Source organism: Bombyx mandarina, chromosome 21 (genome assembly GCF_030267445.1).
Source record: "Bombyx mandarina strain Sakado chromosome 21, ASM3026744v2".
In the NCBI taxonomy this organism is placed as follows: Eukaryota; Metazoa; Arthropoda; class Insecta; order Lepidoptera; family Bombycidae; genus Bombyx; species Bombyx mandarina.
Genome location: NC_143227.1, coordinates 2,459,929 through 2,481,950, shown reverse-complemented (window position 1 = coordinate 2,481,950; position 22,022 = coordinate 2,459,929). Strand labels below are relative to the sequence as shown.

The window sequence follows — 22,022 nt, the reverse complement described above, 5'->3', positions numbered from 1 at the left end:
TTTTTAGTTCTTGAATTAAATTAGCTTGATTTTGATTTCCACCTTTTAAAATAATGTAAGATCGTAACCCGTTTCTTGGTGGATCGCCGCGGAACATAATATTATCAAGCGTACAGGAAAATCTTCCTATTATATAAATTATTGTACAAAAAATCGTGCGATCAATTTCGAAATGCCACAGTTGTGCTCAAGTCATTTTGCAAAGTAGCCGCGTGATTCGTTAACATGTATTTCTGCTGTTTATTCGTAATTTTATTTGTCGATTTAGGTAAGTTCAACCAATATCGGGGCAATGTTTTTTTTTAATGCTTTTTATCATATTCGATTCTCTACTTTTCAGTGCACAACACTGTGCCCACGTCTCCCAGAGCAGGAGGCAACCGTGAGAAAATAATAAAACGAAGAGCCATAGTGAGTGATTTTATATTTGAGTCGTCTATTATCAAAGGTGGCAATCTGTGCATTTGGACAAAAAAATGTTATTGATATGTCAATACAGATTGATTTGAATATAATCGTCTCCTTCAAAGAATACGGTTCAAAAACTGCATTAAATAAAGGTTAATACTTAACCTGTTATTTATCTAAGATGTCGTTCAGAAGAGTTTTGTGACTGCCAATGGAATACAAAGTCAATAATTCGTTTTTCTGATTTACCAACAATTGTCCAAACGTCACATTGCCGGCTTTGATAATAGTCGACTCATTTAGACGTTAACACACACATACGCGCTACACACAAATGTGACCTTAATAATCAGTACAGTTGAGTTTATATTATTCTGTACCTATCTTCAACAGGGACAAAATAGAAATAATAGCAGTTTCCATAGTTCGGTATTGGATTTCCATAATTCGTTTTTAAAACTGATCATTTCAAAGTGTCCTTATTTAGACTAGACATTAGATTCCTTTCATTGAAATATAGTTAAGATACTTTATTATGAATGAATAGCCTTATATTCAGATCCATTTTTTTTTCTTTTTATTGCTTAGATGGGTGAACGAGCTCACAGCCCTTCTGGTGTTAACTGGTTAATGAAGCCCATAGACATCTACAACGTAAATGCGCCACCCACCTTAAGATATAAGTTCTAAGGTCTCAAGTATAGTTACAACGGCTGCCCCACCCTTCAAACCGAAACACATTACTGCTTCACGGCAGAAATAAGCAGGGTGGTGATACCTACCCGTGCAGACTCACAAGAGGTCCTACCACCAGAAACAACAATGTACAAAGAATATAAAGCATTTACAACAACAACAAAGTACCATATTACCAATTATATGATTAAATATTTAAAAAAAAACTTAAATTTAATGTGAACCTTAATCTAGTCTCTTATTTGAATTTTACTTATGTTCTGTAGATATGTTTACCAATCAACAAAGGCCTTCTCCAACCTTTTCCACTCATGTCTTTCTTGAGTCACTCTGTTGCATGTGACGCTTGCCACTTGTCTTCTTATGTCGTCATCCCATCTTTTTGCGGTCTACCGCTTTTCCTTTTACCTTCTATATGATACCATCCATTGTCTTTTCTTCTCTCTCTGATCACATGACCTGCCCAACGCCATTTAAGGCTTCTAATTTTTAATAAATAAATAGATTAGAATAGTCAAAAAATAATTCGGTACTTTATTAAAACTACCTTTATTAGAAGATACGGTTCCTTTAATGGTCGAGACTACAGGAAGAAGAAAATTAAGTCATATATAAATATAATATTGATTTAACGACGAATTTCGCTAAAAGTCCTCCTAGTCCTCTGTTTCTGGTACCCATAATTATAAAATGGCATTAAGAAAGTCAAGAAAGAATTTCCTCAGAAGAAAAACAATTAACATCGTATCCTATAAATTCTTGGCCCGAAGTGATTGTAGATTCCAATTTGAAGGGTTTTAAAGGGACATTGCCAAGAACTCTAGTATTCGACCTTGTGTCCCAAGGTGGTCAGCATTCGCGTGGTCTTGTCAACAGGCTTTTATTGATGCCTAACATCAATACATATAAAATTCTTCATTCTGACTGACTGATTCATAAACGATGTGTGTGTGTGTGTGTGTTGTAATTACATTTATTCTCGAATCGATTATTTTATATAACTGGGATTTACTAAATCTCTTTACGATTAGAAACTTTAAGTTAAATTAAGTCTCAGAGAACGTTCTGAAAACTATATTTACTAAGTAATTATTGAGGGCTAATTTCTATGCTAGTTCACTCACATTAATGTAGAAAAATAATCTATCTCTCAGAAGCAGAACTTTTTAATTGGATATTAAATACTCTATGCCTTCATTGTACTCCTGTGTGCAATATTTCGCGATGATCGATTGAATCATTAGGACATAAAAACGTAACTAACTCTCTATCGAATTTATAAAATTAGTGCACATGGATTAGTAGAGAAACGAATTTTTAAGTTATTGCATAGCTTTTATCGCGGGCCTTGAGCGCGGCGACCGAATCATGAAATTCCGTAAAGAAAAAAACCTTACACCTCTCACGCCACCTACCATGTAGCTCGCGTTCAACACATTCACACGTTGCGCTTGTGTAGTGTTTATGAATAAGCGCGTGGCGTGACGTCACACTGCATGGGCCTTATGAAAAGTGCCCATCTCTCTATCGCGCGGTCTAGCTTATGAGTGTGAAGGGGACAGTTAAGGTTTTGCTTTTATTAATGTTTAATATAGCGTGGTCTTGTTTTATTATTGTTTTAATATTCAATTATCATTGTCTAATTATAATTGCATAAGTTGATAAAAAATGCTATGTAATAGCTTTATCGCGGCAGTTCCCGAGCGCTACGCGTTTGGTTTTTATATTTTTTATTTTAACGGTAAACTAAACTACATATTATATTTTTTCGATACACTTCGAATTATTATCGTTGATTTACACTTTAAATCATAATTATGAATGTGACGGATGTCCACTAAACTAAATCTGGGAACTAATGTGACCGGTACGGACTAATTTAGCCTCAAAATAATTTACGTCATGGTATCAGAAACTCTATCAAATTCTCAAATTCTAATTTTATCAAATCAGTAGCCAGTATTATATTAAATAAAAAATTCTTACAGAAAGAAGACGATTGGATATGGGGACCCGTTGATCGCATTTCAAACAGCGTAAGTAATAAATTAAACACGTCACTATCGAAATAATCCATTTTTCTCACTATACCTAAATTTAGCGCCTACATCTAAATACTGACAAGATAACTGGATTCAATGGAGAAAGCCCGAAGCCACTGGTGCATGAACTGCATAGACTTATGTATGAGCGAAAGTTTCAATCAAAAGAGCCAATCTGATGCACTAAAGCTTGGACAAAGAATCAGGATAAGCTGAACAGATATCATTCGGTTTAAAATTCGACAAACTACAAATGTCTGAGTACGTCATTTGATTCCGAACCTGTTTACTTGTTAGAAGGAAACATATCTTAAGTTAATTAATATACCTCCATAAAACTACGTTGGAAGATGAGTCAGCAACTTACACGCAATCGTGGCCCATGTCATTAACAATGTATAAATATCGCCAAATGTTCTCCCGTGATAATGACACTAGATTTTGATACGATTGACACTGCCATGTCACTAAGTTTTTCTATCAATTGATAATTATCAACATTGAAATCCTCCTAATATTACAAAAATAACTGCAAATTTCTGCCCTTTTCAGACATCTGGTAAACGATTTAAACAAAAAATACAGATAGATAAAGAGTTAAAGTAGAGACTTTAATTTGTTTATTAAAAAAAAAACACTATATTAGTCGAATGTTGGAGGAGAAAACGGTTAAAAACATTATTTGCCGGTCCTGAGGCCTATCGTAATCACAACAGCTCGAAGCAATCACCCTAACTCTACTTCATAATCATCCATTCCGTTTGAAGAGTTGATGGCCATTTACATTGTGTAGTCTATGGATTCCGAAAACCAATTAGCAGCCGTTCACTCGTTCACTCGTATGCAGTACCAAATGTAATGTAACCCCGTAGGCTGGTTCTGTATCAGCGGGTTATTCCAGAACATCAAAAGCACCACGACCTGATGAGTCTCTATCGTGACGACCGACTTAGAGTCGTCGATTCGCCTCGATGTCCTGGCTGACCGGCCTCGGCGTGTTGTTGCAGTATTGACCATAAACCTCTCCTACCTTTTTTTTTATTGCTAAGATGAGTGAACGAGCTCACAGCTCACCTGGTGTTAAGTAGTTACTGGAGCCCATAGACATTTACAACGTAAATGCGCCACCCACCTTGAGATAAGTTCTAAGGTCTCAAGTATAGTTATAACGACTGCCCCACCCTTCAAACCGAAACGCATTACTGCTTCACGGCAGAAATAGGCAGGGCGGTGGTTCCTACCCGCGCGGACTCACAAGAGGTCCTACCACCAGTAATTACGCAAATTAATTTTTTTTTGCGGGTTTTGATTTTTATTAGCCGATGTTATTCCTTCACCGTGGAAGTCAATCGTGAACATTTGTTGAGTACGTATGTCATTAGAAAAATTGGTACCCGCCTGGGATTCGAACACCGGTACATCGCTCAACACGAATGCACCGGACTTCTTATCTTTTAGGCCATGACGACTTCAAACGACCTCTTCTGGGTTTTGTCTCGGGCGGGGATTCGTCTTACGGACGAGATTACAGGAAAGTCAGTGGGTGGCTCCGGTAGTTCACATGTTCCCCGTACTCTCTCAACGCGGGGATCTTAGAGGGAGATTCGGCACTGCACAAAAAATTTTTTTTTTTCCATTACAATTTCATTTCATTCATTTTTCAGCTACTTCTAATAATTATAGAGCCTTGGTAATTAGAACAAATTAACAAAAAGTTTTATTCAACTATGTTAATGATCTGTCCGAGTCATTTTATTCAATCATAACGTGTCATAATGTTTTTTTTTTTCTCTTTTTTTTCCTCCCTAAGCTGATGGTCTTGAGAGACCATTTCAGCGTAGCCTTACGGGGCTCAAAATTGACGACGCTGCTAACACTAATCCTAGCAAAAGCAGTGCTTCGCAGAATCTATCACCGTATCGGAAATGCGACCCACTGGTGAGGCACACCCACTCAGTGGGCTGTGTCTGTGGGTTAATTTACTCGCCAAGCTCTTCGTCGCAAGCGACGGTTTCGACGAGAACGATGACCGGGCGTTTTTCCCTATTAATACTAATTTAAGAGTATATTTTTTTTATTAAATAGTTGGTTATTTACTCTGATTTCATGGTGGGAGATGCAGTGATAAAAATAAAATAACGCGGTCTTCCCCGTCCCTACTAACTAATCATGCAATGTATTCGTCTTTTTTTCCTATCTAAGTTTGTAATTTAGGGGTAATGCGAGGACATGTAGGTGAGCTCACGGGGCTCTAATCTGAGTACAGTAATTATAGTTAATGTATGAAAGTAACACTTAAAGATAATTTGCGATAAACCTCATGAATTTTTGCAACTTGGAACTTTCAAATTATAACAAAATACACTGCTGCTTTATATTATATTGTTTTATTGATATTATAATTTCATTTTACAGAAAAACGAAAATTCATCTTTTCCTTTAGGTACATGGTCTCCATTGGAAAACGACGACAAACCTTGGCTACACCGCATCAGATTTCCACCTTTTGCATACAGTTCCGCCCCTGATGATCTTATATTAATCCAACCAATAATCCAAGTTAACTCAACGAGAAAAATCAAAGTGATACCTCAATTACAAAATTATAATTTACCACCTATAAATAGTGAGGGAAAACAAAACATTCTATTGAACTTTGTGATAGAATATGATAAAGAAGAAAACGAAATTACGTTAGAAGCAAGGACTGCTGTGAATGAAACAAATGATATTCCTTTACAGAGTACAGAAAAAATACAAAGCTCAGAATTAAATAAAACAAACAATAATGGTCTTCTATCGGCACCTATTAAAGAACCAAATAGTGAACTAATAAGCAATGCGGTTTTAAACAATCAAACTAAAATCAAAGAAAACATAAAAGAAGAAAACATTACGACCAGAATCAATACCGAAGACGAAGAACCATCAATACAGACTTTAAACTCTTTCCAAATATTGTATTCTGAAATAAATTTTCCAAAGAAGAATAATAGAGTCATTGTAAAACCAGATCCTCCGTGTAAAGAATTTGAACTGCCTATATTTAGAAAAGGCTCGCGTATCAGTGAAACTAGTAAGTAGTTTAGATTCCTTAATGATCATTCTTGTTCTCGTAGCCTGGTGATACAACTTAGGATTTTAACATTCATCTTACATTTAATTTTTGTTCTACGTTATATTTACACCAGTAATATAGCCTCTTTTTTTTAGTAAGCATTCTAAGTCACATTTGCTCCTATTTTTATTCGAGATTAGCAGACAATTTAAATCTCTCAGGATCGCGCATTCTATATTAAACACCAACATTTTACGGTTCACTTAGATTCCCGTGAGTAATTGATATAGAAGCATTATTTATTATATGAGGCGCTCGCTCCTGGCCTTTTCATTTTTCATTATTATTATTTTTTTTTTAATTGTATTTTTTGACTTGTTTTTTCTTTTATTGTAAATATTTTTATTTATTTAAAAAAAAAGAAAATATTTGAGAAAAAACAAAAACAAAAAAAAGCCCGCTGAGCCGGCCGGTTTCGCCGGTTCTTCTCAGGACTGTGGCTTTTTTTGGAACCGGTGGTAGAGTTAACATTGTTATTTGTATTTTGACATTCAACAAGTGTGTCATACTGACATCTAAGTTGAAATAAATGATTTTCAATTTTGAATTTTGAATTTATCTGTTGAATCGTCTTATAATATGTGTACTTAAGTTCATAAAGATATACAGGGTGTCCTACTAAGGGTACATATATATATATATATATATATATCAAGTCGAGAACATAGAACATAGTGTTCTATTACAAAAATCGATTCGTTGACAAAAAAGTACTCAATGATCTATTTTACAGAATGCAGATTACAAATTTGGAAATTAAACGCAATGAAGCGAATAGACACTGAAGATTACATCTGTGAGTTTTTTTCTTAACTTAACCAGTCACTTTGAATGTGACGAGAGTAACGTAATTGGTTCATAAGTGAAAAAACTACTCATTTTAATACAACATTGACTTCTCCAACAATAATCCAATGTAAATAAGTCCTGCTTGTTATCATAATATTTACATTATATTATTATCACAATAATTGAAAGAATTGCTATTTAGTCCTGGAAGGATATATCTCGTGCCAAACTCACTTGAGTTAAGGACTAACATTTTTTGGTGTTAGGTCATTACAATCCGGATGCTGCAGTCGGAGGAAGAGATACATTCCCTGGTGAATTTCCACATATGGTGAGTGAAAAATATAAATATTATGAATAAGGTATGAAAAAAATATAATTTTCGTAATGACTGGTGGTAGGACCTCTTGTGAATCCGCGCGGGTAGGTACCACCACCCCGCCTGTTTCTGCCGTGAAGCAGTAATGCGTTGCGGTTTGAAGGGTGGGGCAGCCGTTGTAACTATACATGAAACTTGAGAACTTATATCTCAAAGTGGGTGGCGCATTTACGTCGTAGATGTCTATGGGCTCCAGTAATCACTTAACACCAAGTGGGCTGTGAGCTCGTCCACCCAGCTAAGCAATAAAAAAAAAACAAAAAAGGTACCTTAAAATTAATGGTCAAAATATTGACTTTCGGCTTTTACAAATTTATATTATGTCGGTTTGTTCTTTGTCTTACAAACGCTGCAGCTGTTTTTAAACTTACTTTTTGATTAGTCAGATACTTTCGACCTCTCATCTGATGTTATGTGTTTACCAAAGTCCATATAAATTATTATAATGTGGATGCCGCCACTCACCTTGAGTCATGAACCCCAAATATCAATTTTTATATATTAATATGATGGTTACGGATACGATAAGCATTCGATCTGGAATACGTTATTGATTCCCGGTACAAATAGATAAGGTAGTGGTAGTACCTAGCGTGTAGACATTGATTAATGTCTCCTAATTGTTTGATTAAATCATGAGCATAACTTGAAACGGCATAATGATTTCATGACAATTTAGGGCGCTGTTGGATGGTCCCCGTGGGATAAAAATTCGGATTACGTATTCAAATGCGGAAGCTCTCTAATCAGTCCATTTTTCTTACTGACTGCTGCTCACTGTTCAGAAGCACCGCTGAAGGATAATCCTGACATATCAGATCCGATCCCAAAGATTGTGAGACTGAGTTACAAAAATCTCTACGCGGTAAGTACAAAAATTTATGCAAATTTCATACAACTACCTATATATTCATTTAGATGAAATCTTTCTTCTGTCAGTTACATATTATAACTTATTGTACATTAAAGAAGCTTGATTACAAAATTTTTAAAGGTACATCTAATATATAAAATTCTCGTGTCACTGTTTTCGTTGCCATACTCCTCCGAAACGGCTTGACCGATTTTGATGAAATTTTTTGTGCTTATCCGGTATCTATGAGAATCGGCCAACATCTATTTTTCATCCCCCTAAATGTTAGGGGTAGTCCACCCGTAATTTTTATTTTTTATTTTTTAGACAAAATTTTTAATTTCTATTTTTATATGATACAACATACAAAAATACATACAATCCTCAATTTTCACCCTTCTACGATTAACCCTTATTTTTTATTTGCTAATTAAAAACTTTAAATTTTTTTGCCAGAATTTTGTTTTTATTTTGTCATGACGTAGAATAAAAAAATATCATATTACTCTGAAATTTTCACCCCTCTACGATCAACCCCTATTTTTTATTTGTTAATTATAAACTTTAATTTTTTTGGCAAGATTTTCATTTTTATTTTTATTTTGTCATGAATTAAAATAAAAAATCTGATGTTACTCTCAATTTTTCATCCCTCTATGATCAACCCCTATTTTTTGTTAATTATAAACATAAATTTTGTTAGCAAATTTTTTATTTAGTTTTATCATGACTTAAAATAAAAAAAATCATATTACTCTCAATTTTCACTCTTATACGATCAACCCCTATTTTTCCATCCGCAATAAGGTTGCAAGATGGCAATCAAATATTATAATTGTAGTACGATAAATTCTTATTCAGAGTTTATAATTTCAAGTTCCTTTAATTATGATTTTTTTAAAATTGAATTTGATCTCCCGCGCTCGCCGGTCGACTACTGATCAACTATCAATCGATCAGCTATCCCCACCAGGTGTCACCACTGATCCAGCAAACATCACGTAGTAGGGATGGGGACGAAGCCGGTCTCCTGTCTTACTTACTCACTATACATCATAGATTATACACTTAATATATTTGAGAGCTATACAATACTATACATTTTTCAGCCATGTTTTGTTGGTTTTATTTGTGTATCAATAGTATGTTCAGTAGGTCTGAGAATCGGCTACTATCTATTTTTCATACCCCTAAGTGAAAAGGGTTGTCCACCTCAAACATTTATTTTTTATTTTAATTTTTTGGATATATTTTTTTGTTTATAATGAGGTATTATGTGGTTAAATGAGGTTTTTATTTCTACAGTAGAATTTCTCTAGAAATCTTATTTAAGGCAACACAACGTTTGCCGGGTCAGCTAGTAAATTATAAATATCTTCCCCTTCTACCCATTAGCTTGTTTAAAAATAATAGAGATTCTAGACAAGTCACTTCTAGCAGTCATTATAATAAATTGTCAGGCCACCTCTCATAATTATTATATACTAGTGGATCCCCGATAGTCGAAATTCATTGAAATTATAAGTTTGTATAAACTCTATTATGATTTTATTGTCAGACTATTCTACTTCTTCACAGATTTCGCTAAGACTACAGTTTAGACAAATATAAACAAAGGCAAACAATATATTTTAATCTATTCTCAATTTGACCACAGACTATAAGCAATAAGAAAAGTTTGACAATAAGCAAATAGTATGCATGCGTGCGTGTATCATATACATGGTAGGGTGTGTAATGTTTTTTTTATTGATTTAATGTATTTTTTATGCACAATTAAAAAAAAAATAACATTCTGCACACCTGAAGTCCTCGTGGCCTAACGGATAAGACGTCCGGTGCATTCGTGTTGAGCGATGCACCGGTGTTCGAATTTCAGGCGGGTACCAATTTTTCTAATGAAATACGTACTCAACAAATGTTCACGATTGACTTCCACGGTGAAGGAATAACATCGTGTGTACGTGTTTCTACTATATTTATGTATATTAGTTCATATTATTTATTGATTTACATTACACACCTACTCAATATTTAATATTATATCATATTTATTTACGTATTCTATAATACACTCTCATACAGTACACAAATACGCCAAACAACCATACATTCACAACACTACTCAAAAATATATTATTTACACAAGCATAGTCGGGTTTGATCAACGCCACGCTAAGACTGTGTCACTCCTCGACTTACGCGTACTCTCTTGCTTTGTTGCGATCTATTGTTTTGTCTATTTTCTAATATTGGGTTTGAACTTCCTACCGCTTTATCTGTGCTTTTGTTCTCTGTAATTTCTCCTTCTTCTAAATATTGTTGTACTGTCTTTGATTTGAAATAAACTGTCCATCCAATTACGGACTGCTTATTGTGCCGCCCGGCACTGGTGACCCTACAACCATCATCTACCACTACCAAATCGTGTAATAAAAATCAAACCCGAAAAATTCTAATTTGCGTAATTACTGGTGGTAGGACCTCTTCTGAGTCCGCGCGGGTAGGTACCACCACCCTGCCTATTTCTGCCGTGAAGCAGTAATGCGCTTCGGTTTGAAGAGCCGTTGTAACAATACATGAGACCTTAGTACTTATATCTCAAGCTGGGTGGCGCATTTACGTTGTAGATGTCTATGGGCTCCAGTAACCACTTAATACCAGGTGGGCTGTGAGCTCGTCCACCCATCTAAGCAACATTAAAAATACTTGCACTTATGGTGATATAAGAATATATAATTATTTAATACGCTTTTATTAGCTTCAGACGTATGTATGTTTGTATGTAACGGAATCTTTGAACATGATTTTGACCCCCTTTAAAACGTTGCATTAACTCGAAATTTGGTATACTTATTACAGACTGATGACAATTCAATATTAAAAAAAATTTAAAAAAATTGAAATTCATCTAATAATGAAAAATAAGTAATAGTTTAAAAAACCAACAAAATATGCTTTTATATAAACATCCAACTAAAAAGTAGAAAATAAAATTGAATTAAAAATAGTGTAAGAAAAAATGATTTTATCGTAAAAAAAAGCATGTGCATGGTATCACTTATCAGTAGTTATAAATATTTTATCTATACTAATATTATAAAGAGGAAAGATTTGTTTGTTTGTTTGTTTCGAATAGGCTCCGAAACTACTGGACCGATTTGAAAAATTCTTTTTCCATTAGAAGCCGACATTGTCCCTGATGAACATAGGCTACTTTTTTTAATTATTTTTTTTATTATTTTTTTTTTTCATGTGTGTTTTAATGTTTCCGAAGCGAAGCGAGGGCGGGTCGCTAGTGAACAGATATGAGTAGAAGGGTTATTTTGATAATATCCTGAAAAGCACCCCACGCTTTTTTACAATAAAATCATTTTTTCTTGCACTATTTTTAATTCAAATTTAATAAAATTTATTTTCTATTTTTTAGTTGGATTTTCTATAAAAGCGTATTTGTTAGTTTTTTTAAACATTTTTTTTTTATAGAACCTTTTTGCTTACAGTTAGATGCATTTGCCGAACACAATAATTTTGATATTTCAGAAAAAACCAAGAGATAACTATCAGGACTCCACGATAAAAGCAATTTACGTTCATCCCGATTACAAGTCTCCGACCAAATATAACGATGTAGCTTTGTTAGAATTAGAGTGGGGGATTAATTACTCATACTTTGTACAACCTGCGTGTCTATGGACGAAAGAAGACATAACGGAATTGGAATCTTTCGCCACCGTCACCGGCTGGGGAGTTTTACAAGAAGGTAAAATATGCCAGTAGTTTTACTATAAAAGCTGAGACTTAGAACTCGTGTCTCAGTGTCGTTGATAGCTACGGGCTTCGATAACCACTTAACACCAAGTGAATCGTGAGCTCACCCATCCATCTAACCAATAAAAATAAGTTAGAAAGGACCACTTGTCGTTATCACTGCTTCGTAAATGATCTCAAATCCAAATAATAACCACTTAACATCAGATATTTAAAAAGTTTCATAGCGCTCAGAAAATGCTGTGGAGGGGACATTTCATCGCGGGAAAATGCAACGTGTTTCATGATTTGAGGCACGAAGCGCCGCTTCGCTCCATTGAGTACTCCCAACACTTTAAAAGCCAATTTTGCTAAAGACAACCGCGATATTTGCTGAACGCAGTTGATAATAGCTGAAAATACTAATTACCGTGGTGATGTCTCTTCGATGAGCTTAATTAATTTAGTATTTAATTACAGACTATCATCACACATACCAACCCAAATTGGGAGACTGCAATCAGCTTTTCAAATTAATAATGTAGAATTGGGATCTTGGCGCATGAAACACAATTATTTCACTGTTGTACTTGTATTGTTCTCTTCCAAAATCTTCTCTGTTATTATAACTAAAAATTAACTTAACACTTAACTGACATCTTTTTTATACCTACTCATTCAGTCTTCGCTATCTTTCTTTTCGCTGTCATTCTTTTTTTCCTTTCTAACCGTTTTCTCTCACTCACATCTTAACGCTCCGTTCCACACTCTTTTCATATGTTCCGTTTTTATCAATCCTACAATAATATCACCTCAATTTTGATGTATATTGTATAGTGGTCATCTAAATACCAGGTAGCAGGAACATCTCAGCCGAATTACAAGCAGCGGTAGTGGACTTTATAGATTCAGATGAATGCGAAACACTATTGCAACCTTGGTGCAGCAGGAATTGGTGTGGACTTGAAGAAACACAGCTATGTGCTGGCGTACTAGCAGGAGGCGTGGATGCATGTCAGGTTTGTGAACTTTATAATTATTTTGATTTTGATATTAAAACGATTTTATTACAATAGAAAAGACAAGTGCTATGAATGTTTATTCTTAACGTTAACACCGTTATTGCCAAACATATAAACTATATACGTCGTTATATACTGTTATAAGATTTGATTAGGAGGAACAGTAGAGGAAATGAAGTAGTAAGTTGAAGGTGAACCTAGATAAAGAAAGTAGAAGAAATAGATCGATTTGATACTGAATTGGACAAACTAAACTATATATGCTTCTCTGATCTGAAATTCTTTTCTACGTTTCGACAAAGAATTGAAAATAAATTCCTCATACAAAGTCGTTGGCTTCATAATTCTTATAAAACATGACGTCACCAGCCCCAATAAAAGGCTTTTTATGTTTTCAGGGTGATTCTGGAGGACCCCTCCAAGTGAAGATTTCCTTGAACTTCAGGTCAACGTACAATCTCTATTACATTGTCGGTGTTACGTCATTTGGTATTGGTTGTGCACAACCTAATATACCAGGAGTTTACACTAGGGTATCATCCTTTATAGACTGGATAGAAGAAAAAGTTTGGCCTGTCAACAAGAATGTCACTACGTAAAGCCAACTTGGCCTACATTTTCAAAACCGTTGTCGCTTTTTATTCGTTTTTGTCTAAAGTTTACCGAGAGAGTGTAACGCTAATCAACATGAACATATGAGGCCGTCAGCGTAAAAGTGGCCTGAGCTTACAATAGTAAGCATGGAGGCAAATGGGTTTGAATTTTCATGAATTTAAAATTGAGTAAGCATGAAAACAATACGCGCAAAAATAATGTTTACTAAGCTATCTGTTATCTATGGGTGAAACTATGGATAGGCCGGTTTTGCATCGAAATTTCATATATTTTAAATAAATTCCAATATACGTCATATATAAGCTTGAATATAAAAAATTGTGGGTTAGGCCACTTTTGCGCTGATGGCCTCATGTAGTCGACAGCATACTTTGAGAACGATTTTGACACACCCCGTATACATATGATAATATATACAGGGTGTGTCCGAGTCGCTGACGTAGCCAAAACGGGAAGAAACTATTAGCTTTTGGCAAACGGCGGACAATCTTATACCTTTAAACGAGCAATTCTTGTATATTAATATATATATAATCTGAATCTCGGAAACGGCTCCAACGATTTTCATAAAATTTAGTATACAGGGGCATTCGGGGGCGATAAATCGATCTAGCTACGATTTATTTTCAGAAAATGTTGCTTTATTCATGTTTCCAACAATCAACTCATCCCGACATCTATGGGCGAATAATAATACTACTTTTCTTAATTGAGGGCAACTAACCGCTTTAAAGACACAACAAGATGGCGTTATCAAAAAAAAAAAAACGGTCATCATCTAGTATTTATTTATTGAATAAAATGACATGTCGTTTAATTAAATTACTTTTACCTCGGAACTCGCGTGACAACGAAAAGATAGTCGATCGCGTTACTACGAAATCGTAAACTGTTCATTGAGGACGTCAGCGTATAAGTGGCCTAAGCTTAATATATCGAGATAATGAGGTCTGAATTAACTTTTACGCTGCTTCGTAGGCAAAAATACTACAACCTAAAAATGAAATAATATTTACTAAGCCATTTGCTATCTATGAGCGAAACTAGGGATAGGTCGGTTTTTCATCAAAATTTATTATCTTTTAAATAAATTGCAATAAACATACAAAGACGAATATGAAAAATTGTGCGTTAGGTCACTTTTGGGCTGACGGCTTCAATTATTCTTGGGCGTTAAAATATTTCATATAATGTAAATGACATAGCATGTAATATGGACCGTGACTCGTACAAGCATTTAAGAAATCAACAGGACTAGGTAACTTTGTTTTTAAATGTAATTATTCACCAATATTGCTGGTTTACAAGACAAAACATTGTATTATAATAATTTAACCTTAGTTTGTGAAAAATATAAATAGAAGAAGTTTACATATCTGTGGTTTGTCATTTACTTCTCCTATTCGTTTTTTTATTAGGGGAATTTACCTTCAAAAATAAATAAGTCTAACACACTATTTTATGATACTACTTATATTAAATTATACTAGAGGTCCCGCAGTAGTCGAAATTCGACTATAACTAATTGGAATTGTAAGTTTGTACACTATTATAATTGTATTTTATACTTCTATAATCACAAATTTCGCCAAGACTACACTATAAAAAATATTTAATCTCAATTTGGCAACAGACGTCAAGAACAAAAGTTTGACAATAAATAGTAGGTATGCATGCGTGTGTGCGTCAAATACATGCTATGTAGTGTGTGTAATGTTTTCTTTATTGATTTAATGTATATCTTTTATGCATTATTTAGCATTGTGCACTTCTTCTCTATATTCTTTAGAAGTGTGGAAAATTTCATACTCCTCCGTCCGCGCAAATTTTGTAAAAAGGGATACAAAGTTTTTGCTTCACGTATTAAATATATAGATTACGAACATATTTTTAAGTTGAACATAAAATCGCGCGAATCTTTTTGACTGACACCTAGTGACGCGTATTCGGGAATTCCGATTGCGCCCGATAACGCCCTACTTAGATTTGCCAGTGTTGCACAATACAAATTCAATTAATATTATAATTATTTTCTTGATAAAACTTTCATTATTATTTATCTTCAATCATCATCAATATCATCATTACCAATCAATATAATCAATCATCATCATCATCATCAATATCAATCTATACATATAATAAAATCGTAACTGGTTGCTGTCCGTACATGGAAGATATCTCAGGAAAACTGTTATTGGGGGCTTTATGAACGCAACAGAACCCAAAATAATGATTTTTAGAACTTTTGTGTGTGTTGTCTGTTTATCTGTGCGTTTGTGAATGCTAATCTCAGAAACAGCCTATCCGATTTAAATGTGGTTTTCACTAATTTATTGTGGTAAGCTTTATGATAAGTACGTTTTTACCAAATAACGTTGTGTTAATAGGTACTACTTATTGTAAGAATGCCTCGGAAAAAGATCCAACCTCTCCCAGTGCAGCAGGAATGCTAAAAGGATGAGATTAGTTCGATCACAGTAATCTGAAGAAAATCATGAGGCAAGACTCACTACATCTTAGGAATGTCAGGCGAGCTTTCGTGTTACAGAAACTTCGGCTCAGCGATAATCTCGATTGAGTTCACATCGTTTTCGAATGATGGCCACTCGAATTAGGGAGAACAGGGCACAGCGTGACGCACGTCGATCGGGAATCTCATGTATTACCGCTTTAGTCTGAGACCTTTACTGATAGGGAAATCCGTCTGAACTCTCAGAGGGTTCGGACAAGAAATGCCCGGTCTCAGGAGACAATTGAAGAACGAGAAACACGTCTCACTGCCGATCGCGAGGTTCATGCACTATCGCTTGAGTCTGAGACCTTTACTGATAGGGAAATCCGTCTGAACTCTCAGAGGGTTCGGACAAGAAATGCCCGGTCTCAGGAGACAATTGAAGAACGAGAAACACGTCTCACTGCCGATCGCGAGGTTCATGCACTATCGCTTGAGTCTGAGACCTTTACTGATAGGGAAATCCATCTGAGCTCTCAGAGGGTTCGGGCAGCAAATGCCCAGTATCAGGAGCTACTTGAAGAACAAGAAGCACGTCTCACTGCCGATCGCGAGGATCAGGCCTTATCGCTTGAGTCTGAGACCTTTACTGATAGGCAAATCCGTCTGAGCTCTCAAAGGGTTCGGACAGGAAATGCCCGGTCTCAGGAGACACTTGAAAAACGGGAAGCACAACTCACTGCCGATCGCGTTTCCAGTGAGCTTATGTTTCGTGATGATAATAAATAAAGCCCAAGGTCAGATGCTAAAAGTAGTGGGTGTAGATCTAAGTGTTAACTGCTTTTCACACAGTCAACTCGGTCACACGGTTATGTAGCTCTGTCACATGTTAGCAATCCTAGCAACCTGTATGCTTTGATCCTCGATGGCTGTACGTCTAATGTCGTGTATAGAGAAGCATTACTTTAAATTAGATCTATATATATTAATACGTGAAGCAAAAACTTTGTATCCCTTTTTACGAAAATTGCGCGGACGGAGGAGTATGAACTTTTCCACACTTATAGAGAATATAGAGAAGAAGTGCACAATGCTAATATTTTTTTTAAATAATGCATAAAAGATACATTAAATCAATAAAGAAAACATTACAGACACTACATACCATGTATTTGACGCACACACGCATGCATACTATTTATTGTCATACTTTTGTTCTTGACGTCTGTTGTCAAATTGAGATTAAATATTGTTGTAATATTTTTATAGTGAAGTCTTGGCGAAATTTGTGATTATAGAAGTATAAAATACCATCATAATAGTATACAAACTTACAATTCCAATTAATTATAGTTGAATTTCGACTACTGCGGGACCTCTAGTTTTTTTAAATACCCAAATGACTGTGTTTATAAACCAAAAGATATGTCCTAAAACTACTACCCAAAGTCGCTATTCCACGCGGACGGAGTCGCGGGCACAGCTAGTACATAATATGTAGTTTGAAATGTAAGAAAAATAAAAACAGACATATTGAGACGAAGTTTTATAAAATAAAATGGGGATTGTATCTTTACAAGGTTTGAATGTTAAAAAGATCTGAATTCGAATTACAACAACTTATCGAACCTCGAACCAGAACTGATAGCTGCTTTACCTTCCACAACAATCATTTTCCTTTTACCAACGAAATATTTTATGAAGTGCAAAATGTATTAAACAGGTTTCTTTTTACCTGTTTTCTGGTCCAAGACCAGTTTTTAATAAGGAAAACGCTTATTACTACCACATTCAAAATATATGATGATGGTAATGTGAATACTTGCTAATCCAACAATTAATAGACGTTATTTTAAAAGAGAAAACTAGATCTGTCCAACCTATATCGAAGTTAAATCAACTAGGAAACTAATTTTCAAACTTCCTACACGTATCGATTATAGTCACGAAGTACCAGGGCCTCATATTCTCAAAGAACTGACTCGGAACATTGCCTGCATTATGAACGCCGTACAAGGCAAGTTCCACACTTAAGTTGGTCCACTCAGTTTCATGGCGCGCAACAAGTGCTTTCCATAATTGAACGCACCTGCCCCGCAACAACTCCGTACGTGTTCTGTGATCCTGGTACTTTGTATCGATGATTTTTCTATGAAGTCCTTGAAAACGACACGATATAATAATATAGATTAAAAGATTACAAAACAATGAAAGTAAAATTACACCGTGATTAGCCTATGTTACATGAACTTAATTGACTTTAAATCTTTAAGTACCCAGAAAAATTATACAAAAAAAAAATATTATTCTAATTGTTTTAAGGCGAGAACAAGTACCAACTATAATATAATTAGAGGCTTCAAAAGTAGAGAAGTATACCCATGTGACCGTCAGCAGTCTCTGTCAATGTCAAAGTCAAGACGCTACCTACTGTTGAAAATCCTTTTTTAAAACTTACTTTACTGGAGCCCATAGACATCTACAACGTAAATACACCACCCACCTTGAGATATAAGTTCTAAGGTCTCAGTATAGTTACAACGGCTACCCCACCCTTGAAACCGAAACGCATTACTGCTTCACGGTAGAAATAGGCGGGGTGGTGGTACCTACCCGTGCGGACTCACAAGAGGTCCTACCACCAGTCAGTCTTGGCTAAAAGTCATTAATGGAACAAACAAATATCGAATGTAAAATAAAAAATATATTTTTGCTCTACATCTATACTAATCTATACTTCTATACTAATATTAAAAAGAGGAAAGATTTGTTTGTTTGTTTGTATTGAATAGGCTCCGAAACTACTGAACCGATTTGAAAAATTCTTTCACTGTTTGAAAGCTACATTATTACAGAGTTATATAGGCTATAAATTTAAAAAAAAAAAAGTATCATTAGTAAAACTCCAATAATGTAACCCAAGGTGTAAAAAAATTACCTAAAATATTCTTTACATCGCGTGCCCTGCGAAAACTATTGATGATAGAATAAAATAATGTACCTATTACGACTTTGTAGAACACGTTATTATTTACAAAAAGTGTCGGGACTGCATATGTCTAACTATTATAGTTATGCAGCTATAAGTTTTGTTTTTATTTTTAAAAAACTTAAACAACGTCAAATACCGTTGAAATTTTTGTTAAAGACCCGAGCGGAGCCAGAGCCGGCCGCTAGTATTTTATAATCGCAAAAACGCCGTTGACGTAGATTCCAGTTACCTTATTTTTAAATTAAAGGTCAAAATATTAAGACCAGTTACATCAAGGTCACAATTTACTAAAAATCACATCACATACCAAAATCAAGCCTTGTTATTTTATATTTTAAAATTTGCGTTCGCGCCCTGACGTTCGCAAGGAACGCCTTTTTTTTTAAATTTTAATTTAAAAAACAGCAAAGGTGTTCGTCGGAATGAATTTTGTGATCGTTTTCGTTTTAGCATCGTGTGGGGGTGAGTTTAATAACATAATTTTTATCTTTCGTAAGCTACGCGAAAAAAACACAAAGAACCGCTAACAAACTTTGATAATGTAGAAAGATTGGATCCAGTTGAGCGGACTACACTAAAAACATACAATCAAATGTACGTATTAACAACAAAACTATTTTTTTATATTTTCAGTACAGTCGATCGAAGAGATATCGATAAGCGAAACTGATAATCAATATACGACAAGGCAAAGAGTAAGTTTTATTTGAGACTGTACTTTAATTAGCACGTGAATATTCCTCGTATATATTCTACAAGCGGCCCGCTCCGGCTCCGCTCGGGTCTCTAACATAAATTTCAACGATATTTGACGTTGTTCTATTTAAAAAAATAAAAAGAACACTAATTACGGCATAACTATAATAGTTAGACATATGTTGTCGCGACACTATTTGTAAATAATAATGTGATCTACAAAGTCGTAGTACACTATTTTATTCTATCATCAATAGTTTTCGCAGGGCACGCGATGTAAAGAATATTTTAGGTAGTTTTTTTTACACCTTGGGTTACATTATTGGAATTTTAGTAAGAATCCCTAATTTAAAAAAATATATATAACTTATGTCACTCGGAAATAATGTAGCTTCCAAACAGTGAAAGAATTTTTCAAATCGGTTCAGTAGCTTCGGACCCTATTCATTACAAACAAACAAACAAATATTTCCCCTTTATAATATTAGTATAGGTTTGCTCTTATCGAAAGGTATATTAACTTTTTATATACTTTTGACTAATTTTATATCACAAAAATCCAATACATTAGTCTACACGCGTCAATACTCAGTTTAAGATTACAATAGGTCAACATGATTTAATAGAAACACTCCGACTGATAATATTCCCAAGTGATAAACAATAATATGAAATATGTTTGTCTCTTATGTGAACTTTATACCACCTAATGTGCCGATTAATCAAGACTTAAGTACAGTAATCAAGACTGAGATAGAGATATAAAGCGTGCGAATAAATTTATATTTATGAATAGTTTGTTTTTAGTCATCCAAAAAAATTACAGTTCAACTTGACAAGTTGTTAATATAAACAAAATAAGAATATACAATCATTAATTATGTTGTATTCAAAAATGTTACTTTTACATTGGTAATGAGCACCATCATCAAACTCCTAATTCCTTCATTATGACGAGAAAAATCTCATTTAAAAAAAAACGATTTTTAAAATAACTGCTTTTTAATTACAGGTAGCGAGACATTGGAATTGGGATTGGGATTATCCAGTAGAACCGTTTTATATTCCAGTAAGTATCCCTTAAAATTAGTTACACTCGTTAAAACCAGACCTCAATATCATCATCATCATCATCTCAGCCTGTCCATTGTCCACTGCTGAACATAGGCCTCTCCAAGTGATCTCCAGTGTGGCCGGTCCGTTGCCACCTGCATCCAACGTGACCTAGCGGTTCTTACCAGGTCGTCGGTCCATCTTGTAGGTGGCCGTCCCACACTGCGCTTGCCAGTACGTGGTCTCCACTCGAGGATCCTTAAATTAGTAGTTACTACTATTTAATTAGTAGTTACTACTAATAACTAATTACTACTAATAACTACTATTACACAATAAATATCTATTTACATTTTACGTCCGCAGAATCAGTTATCACCACCTGCAAGAAGCGTAGGAAATGAAATTCATATCACTACAATAAATCTAGCTCCGGTGATCTTAATTGATGACAACAAAGAAACTATACGAGTGAACTTCGGAGCAGAAGTGGAATCTACCAGGAGCTTTCTCATCTTGCCATTTGAAGATATAATTACTGCGCCGATTTCAAAAGATGGACTACAGAATATAACCTTCAATCTGTTGATAGACCACAATTATTACCAGAATGGTTTGGGTATTCAACCAAAAGCCACCATTGAATCTAATACAGGAAAAAAGCTGAACGAAGTTGAGGATCTGAAGAAAGACGATTTCAATTTCGAAAGCAGAGACTCAGAATCGAATGTGCCTGAAGAAGTAAATAATTATACCACCACAGAGGTTAGTTTCCCTAAAATAGATGTCAGAACTTTTGAAATAGATGATAACGTAACAAACACATAGATTTCTATCAGAAGACCATTGAGCAGCCAAAATGATTTGTTAAAAATAATTAGAACAGTTTTACGGTTTTAATGTTAAAATGAAATTATCCTCTATAATTTAAATTTCCGAGTTTCAACAGATTTATTAGTCACCGAAGACTGCCAACTTTTACTGTCTTCTTCTTCTTCAAAAAAAAAGAAACAAAACATATTTTATTTTAAATGTAGGTAGACAAGTTTTGGTAGCATTTGTGTTATTAAACATCAAAACTTGTAGACAGTACCGATGTGATGCTCAACTATTCTACCAGTTTAAGATAAGAATAAGAAGTAGGCTTGGATAGC

General features: G+C 34.7%; 2 protein-coding genes across 3 annotated transcripts; both read left to right on the top strand.

Moving 5' to 3' along the window:
- The first annotated feature begins 115 nt into the window (after window positions 1–115).
- Window positions 116–15,045, top strand: LOC114243439 (serine protease 30-like). 2 transcript variants are annotated; one of them, XM_089736589.1, is made up of 10 exons: window positions 116–268; window positions 341–411; window positions 3,093–3,140; window positions 5,562–6,222; window positions 6,998–7,060; window positions 7,320–7,384; window positions 8,112–8,297; window positions 11,829–12,048; window positions 12,891–13,054; window positions 13,456–15,045. In XM_089736589.1, the coding sequence occupies exons 1-10, from the start codon at window positions 226–228 to the stop codon at window positions 13,654–13,656; spliced, it is 1,722 nt and encodes a 573-aa protein (XP_089592715.1). In that variant the 5' UTR covers window positions 116–225; the 3' UTR covers window positions 13,657–15,045. The 2 variants fall into 2 exon arrangements, with proteins under 2 accessions (XP_089592715.1, XP_089592716.1); XM_089736590.1 differs by having other exon boundaries at window positions 5,889–6,222; window positions 13,456–13,794.
- A 4,404-nt stretch (window positions 15,046–19,449) lies between these two features.
- On the top strand, window positions 19,450–21,863 carry LOC114241362 (uncharacterized). The gene is made up of 4 exons (XM_028172178.2): window positions 19,450–19,581; window positions 19,753–19,814; window positions 20,828–20,884; window positions 21,235–21,863. The coding sequence occupies exons 1-4, from the start codon at window positions 19,542–19,544 to the stop codon at window positions 21,694–21,696; spliced, it is 621 nt and encodes a 206-aa protein (XP_028027979.2). The 5' UTR covers window positions 19,450–19,541; the 3' UTR covers window positions 21,697–21,863.
- The last annotated feature ends 159 nt before the right edge of the window (window positions 21,864–22,022 follow it).

What these genes read in the sequence shown, in the direction of transcription:
- LOC114243439 (XM_089736589.1), top strand. Translation starts at nt 226, where the DNA reads ATGTATTTCTGCTGTTTATTCGTAATTTTATTTGTCGATTTAG. An exon ending in TAATAAAACGAAGAGCCATA is followed by an intron (nt 412 to 3,092) that starts GTGAGTGATTTT and finishes AAATTCTTACAG; the next exon opens with AAAGAAGACGATTGGATATG. An exon ending in TTGATCGCATTTCAAACAGC is followed by an intron (nt 3,141 to 5,561) that starts GTAAGTAATAAA and finishes TTCATTTTACAG; the next exon opens with AAAAACGAAAATTCATCTTT.
- LOC114241362 (XM_028172178.2), top strand. Translation starts at nt 19,542, where the DNA reads ATGAATTTTGTGATCGTTTTCGTTTTAGCATCGTGTGGGG. An exon ending in CGTTTTAGCATCGTGTGGGG is followed by an intron (nt 19,582 to 19,752) that starts GTGAGTTTAATA and finishes TTATATTTTCAG; the next exon opens with TACAGTCGATCGAAGAGATA. An exon ending in AATATACGACAAGGCAAAGA is followed by an intron (nt 19,815 to 20,827) that starts GTAAGTTTTATT and finishes TTTTAATTACAG; the next exon opens with GTAGCGAGACATTGGAATTG.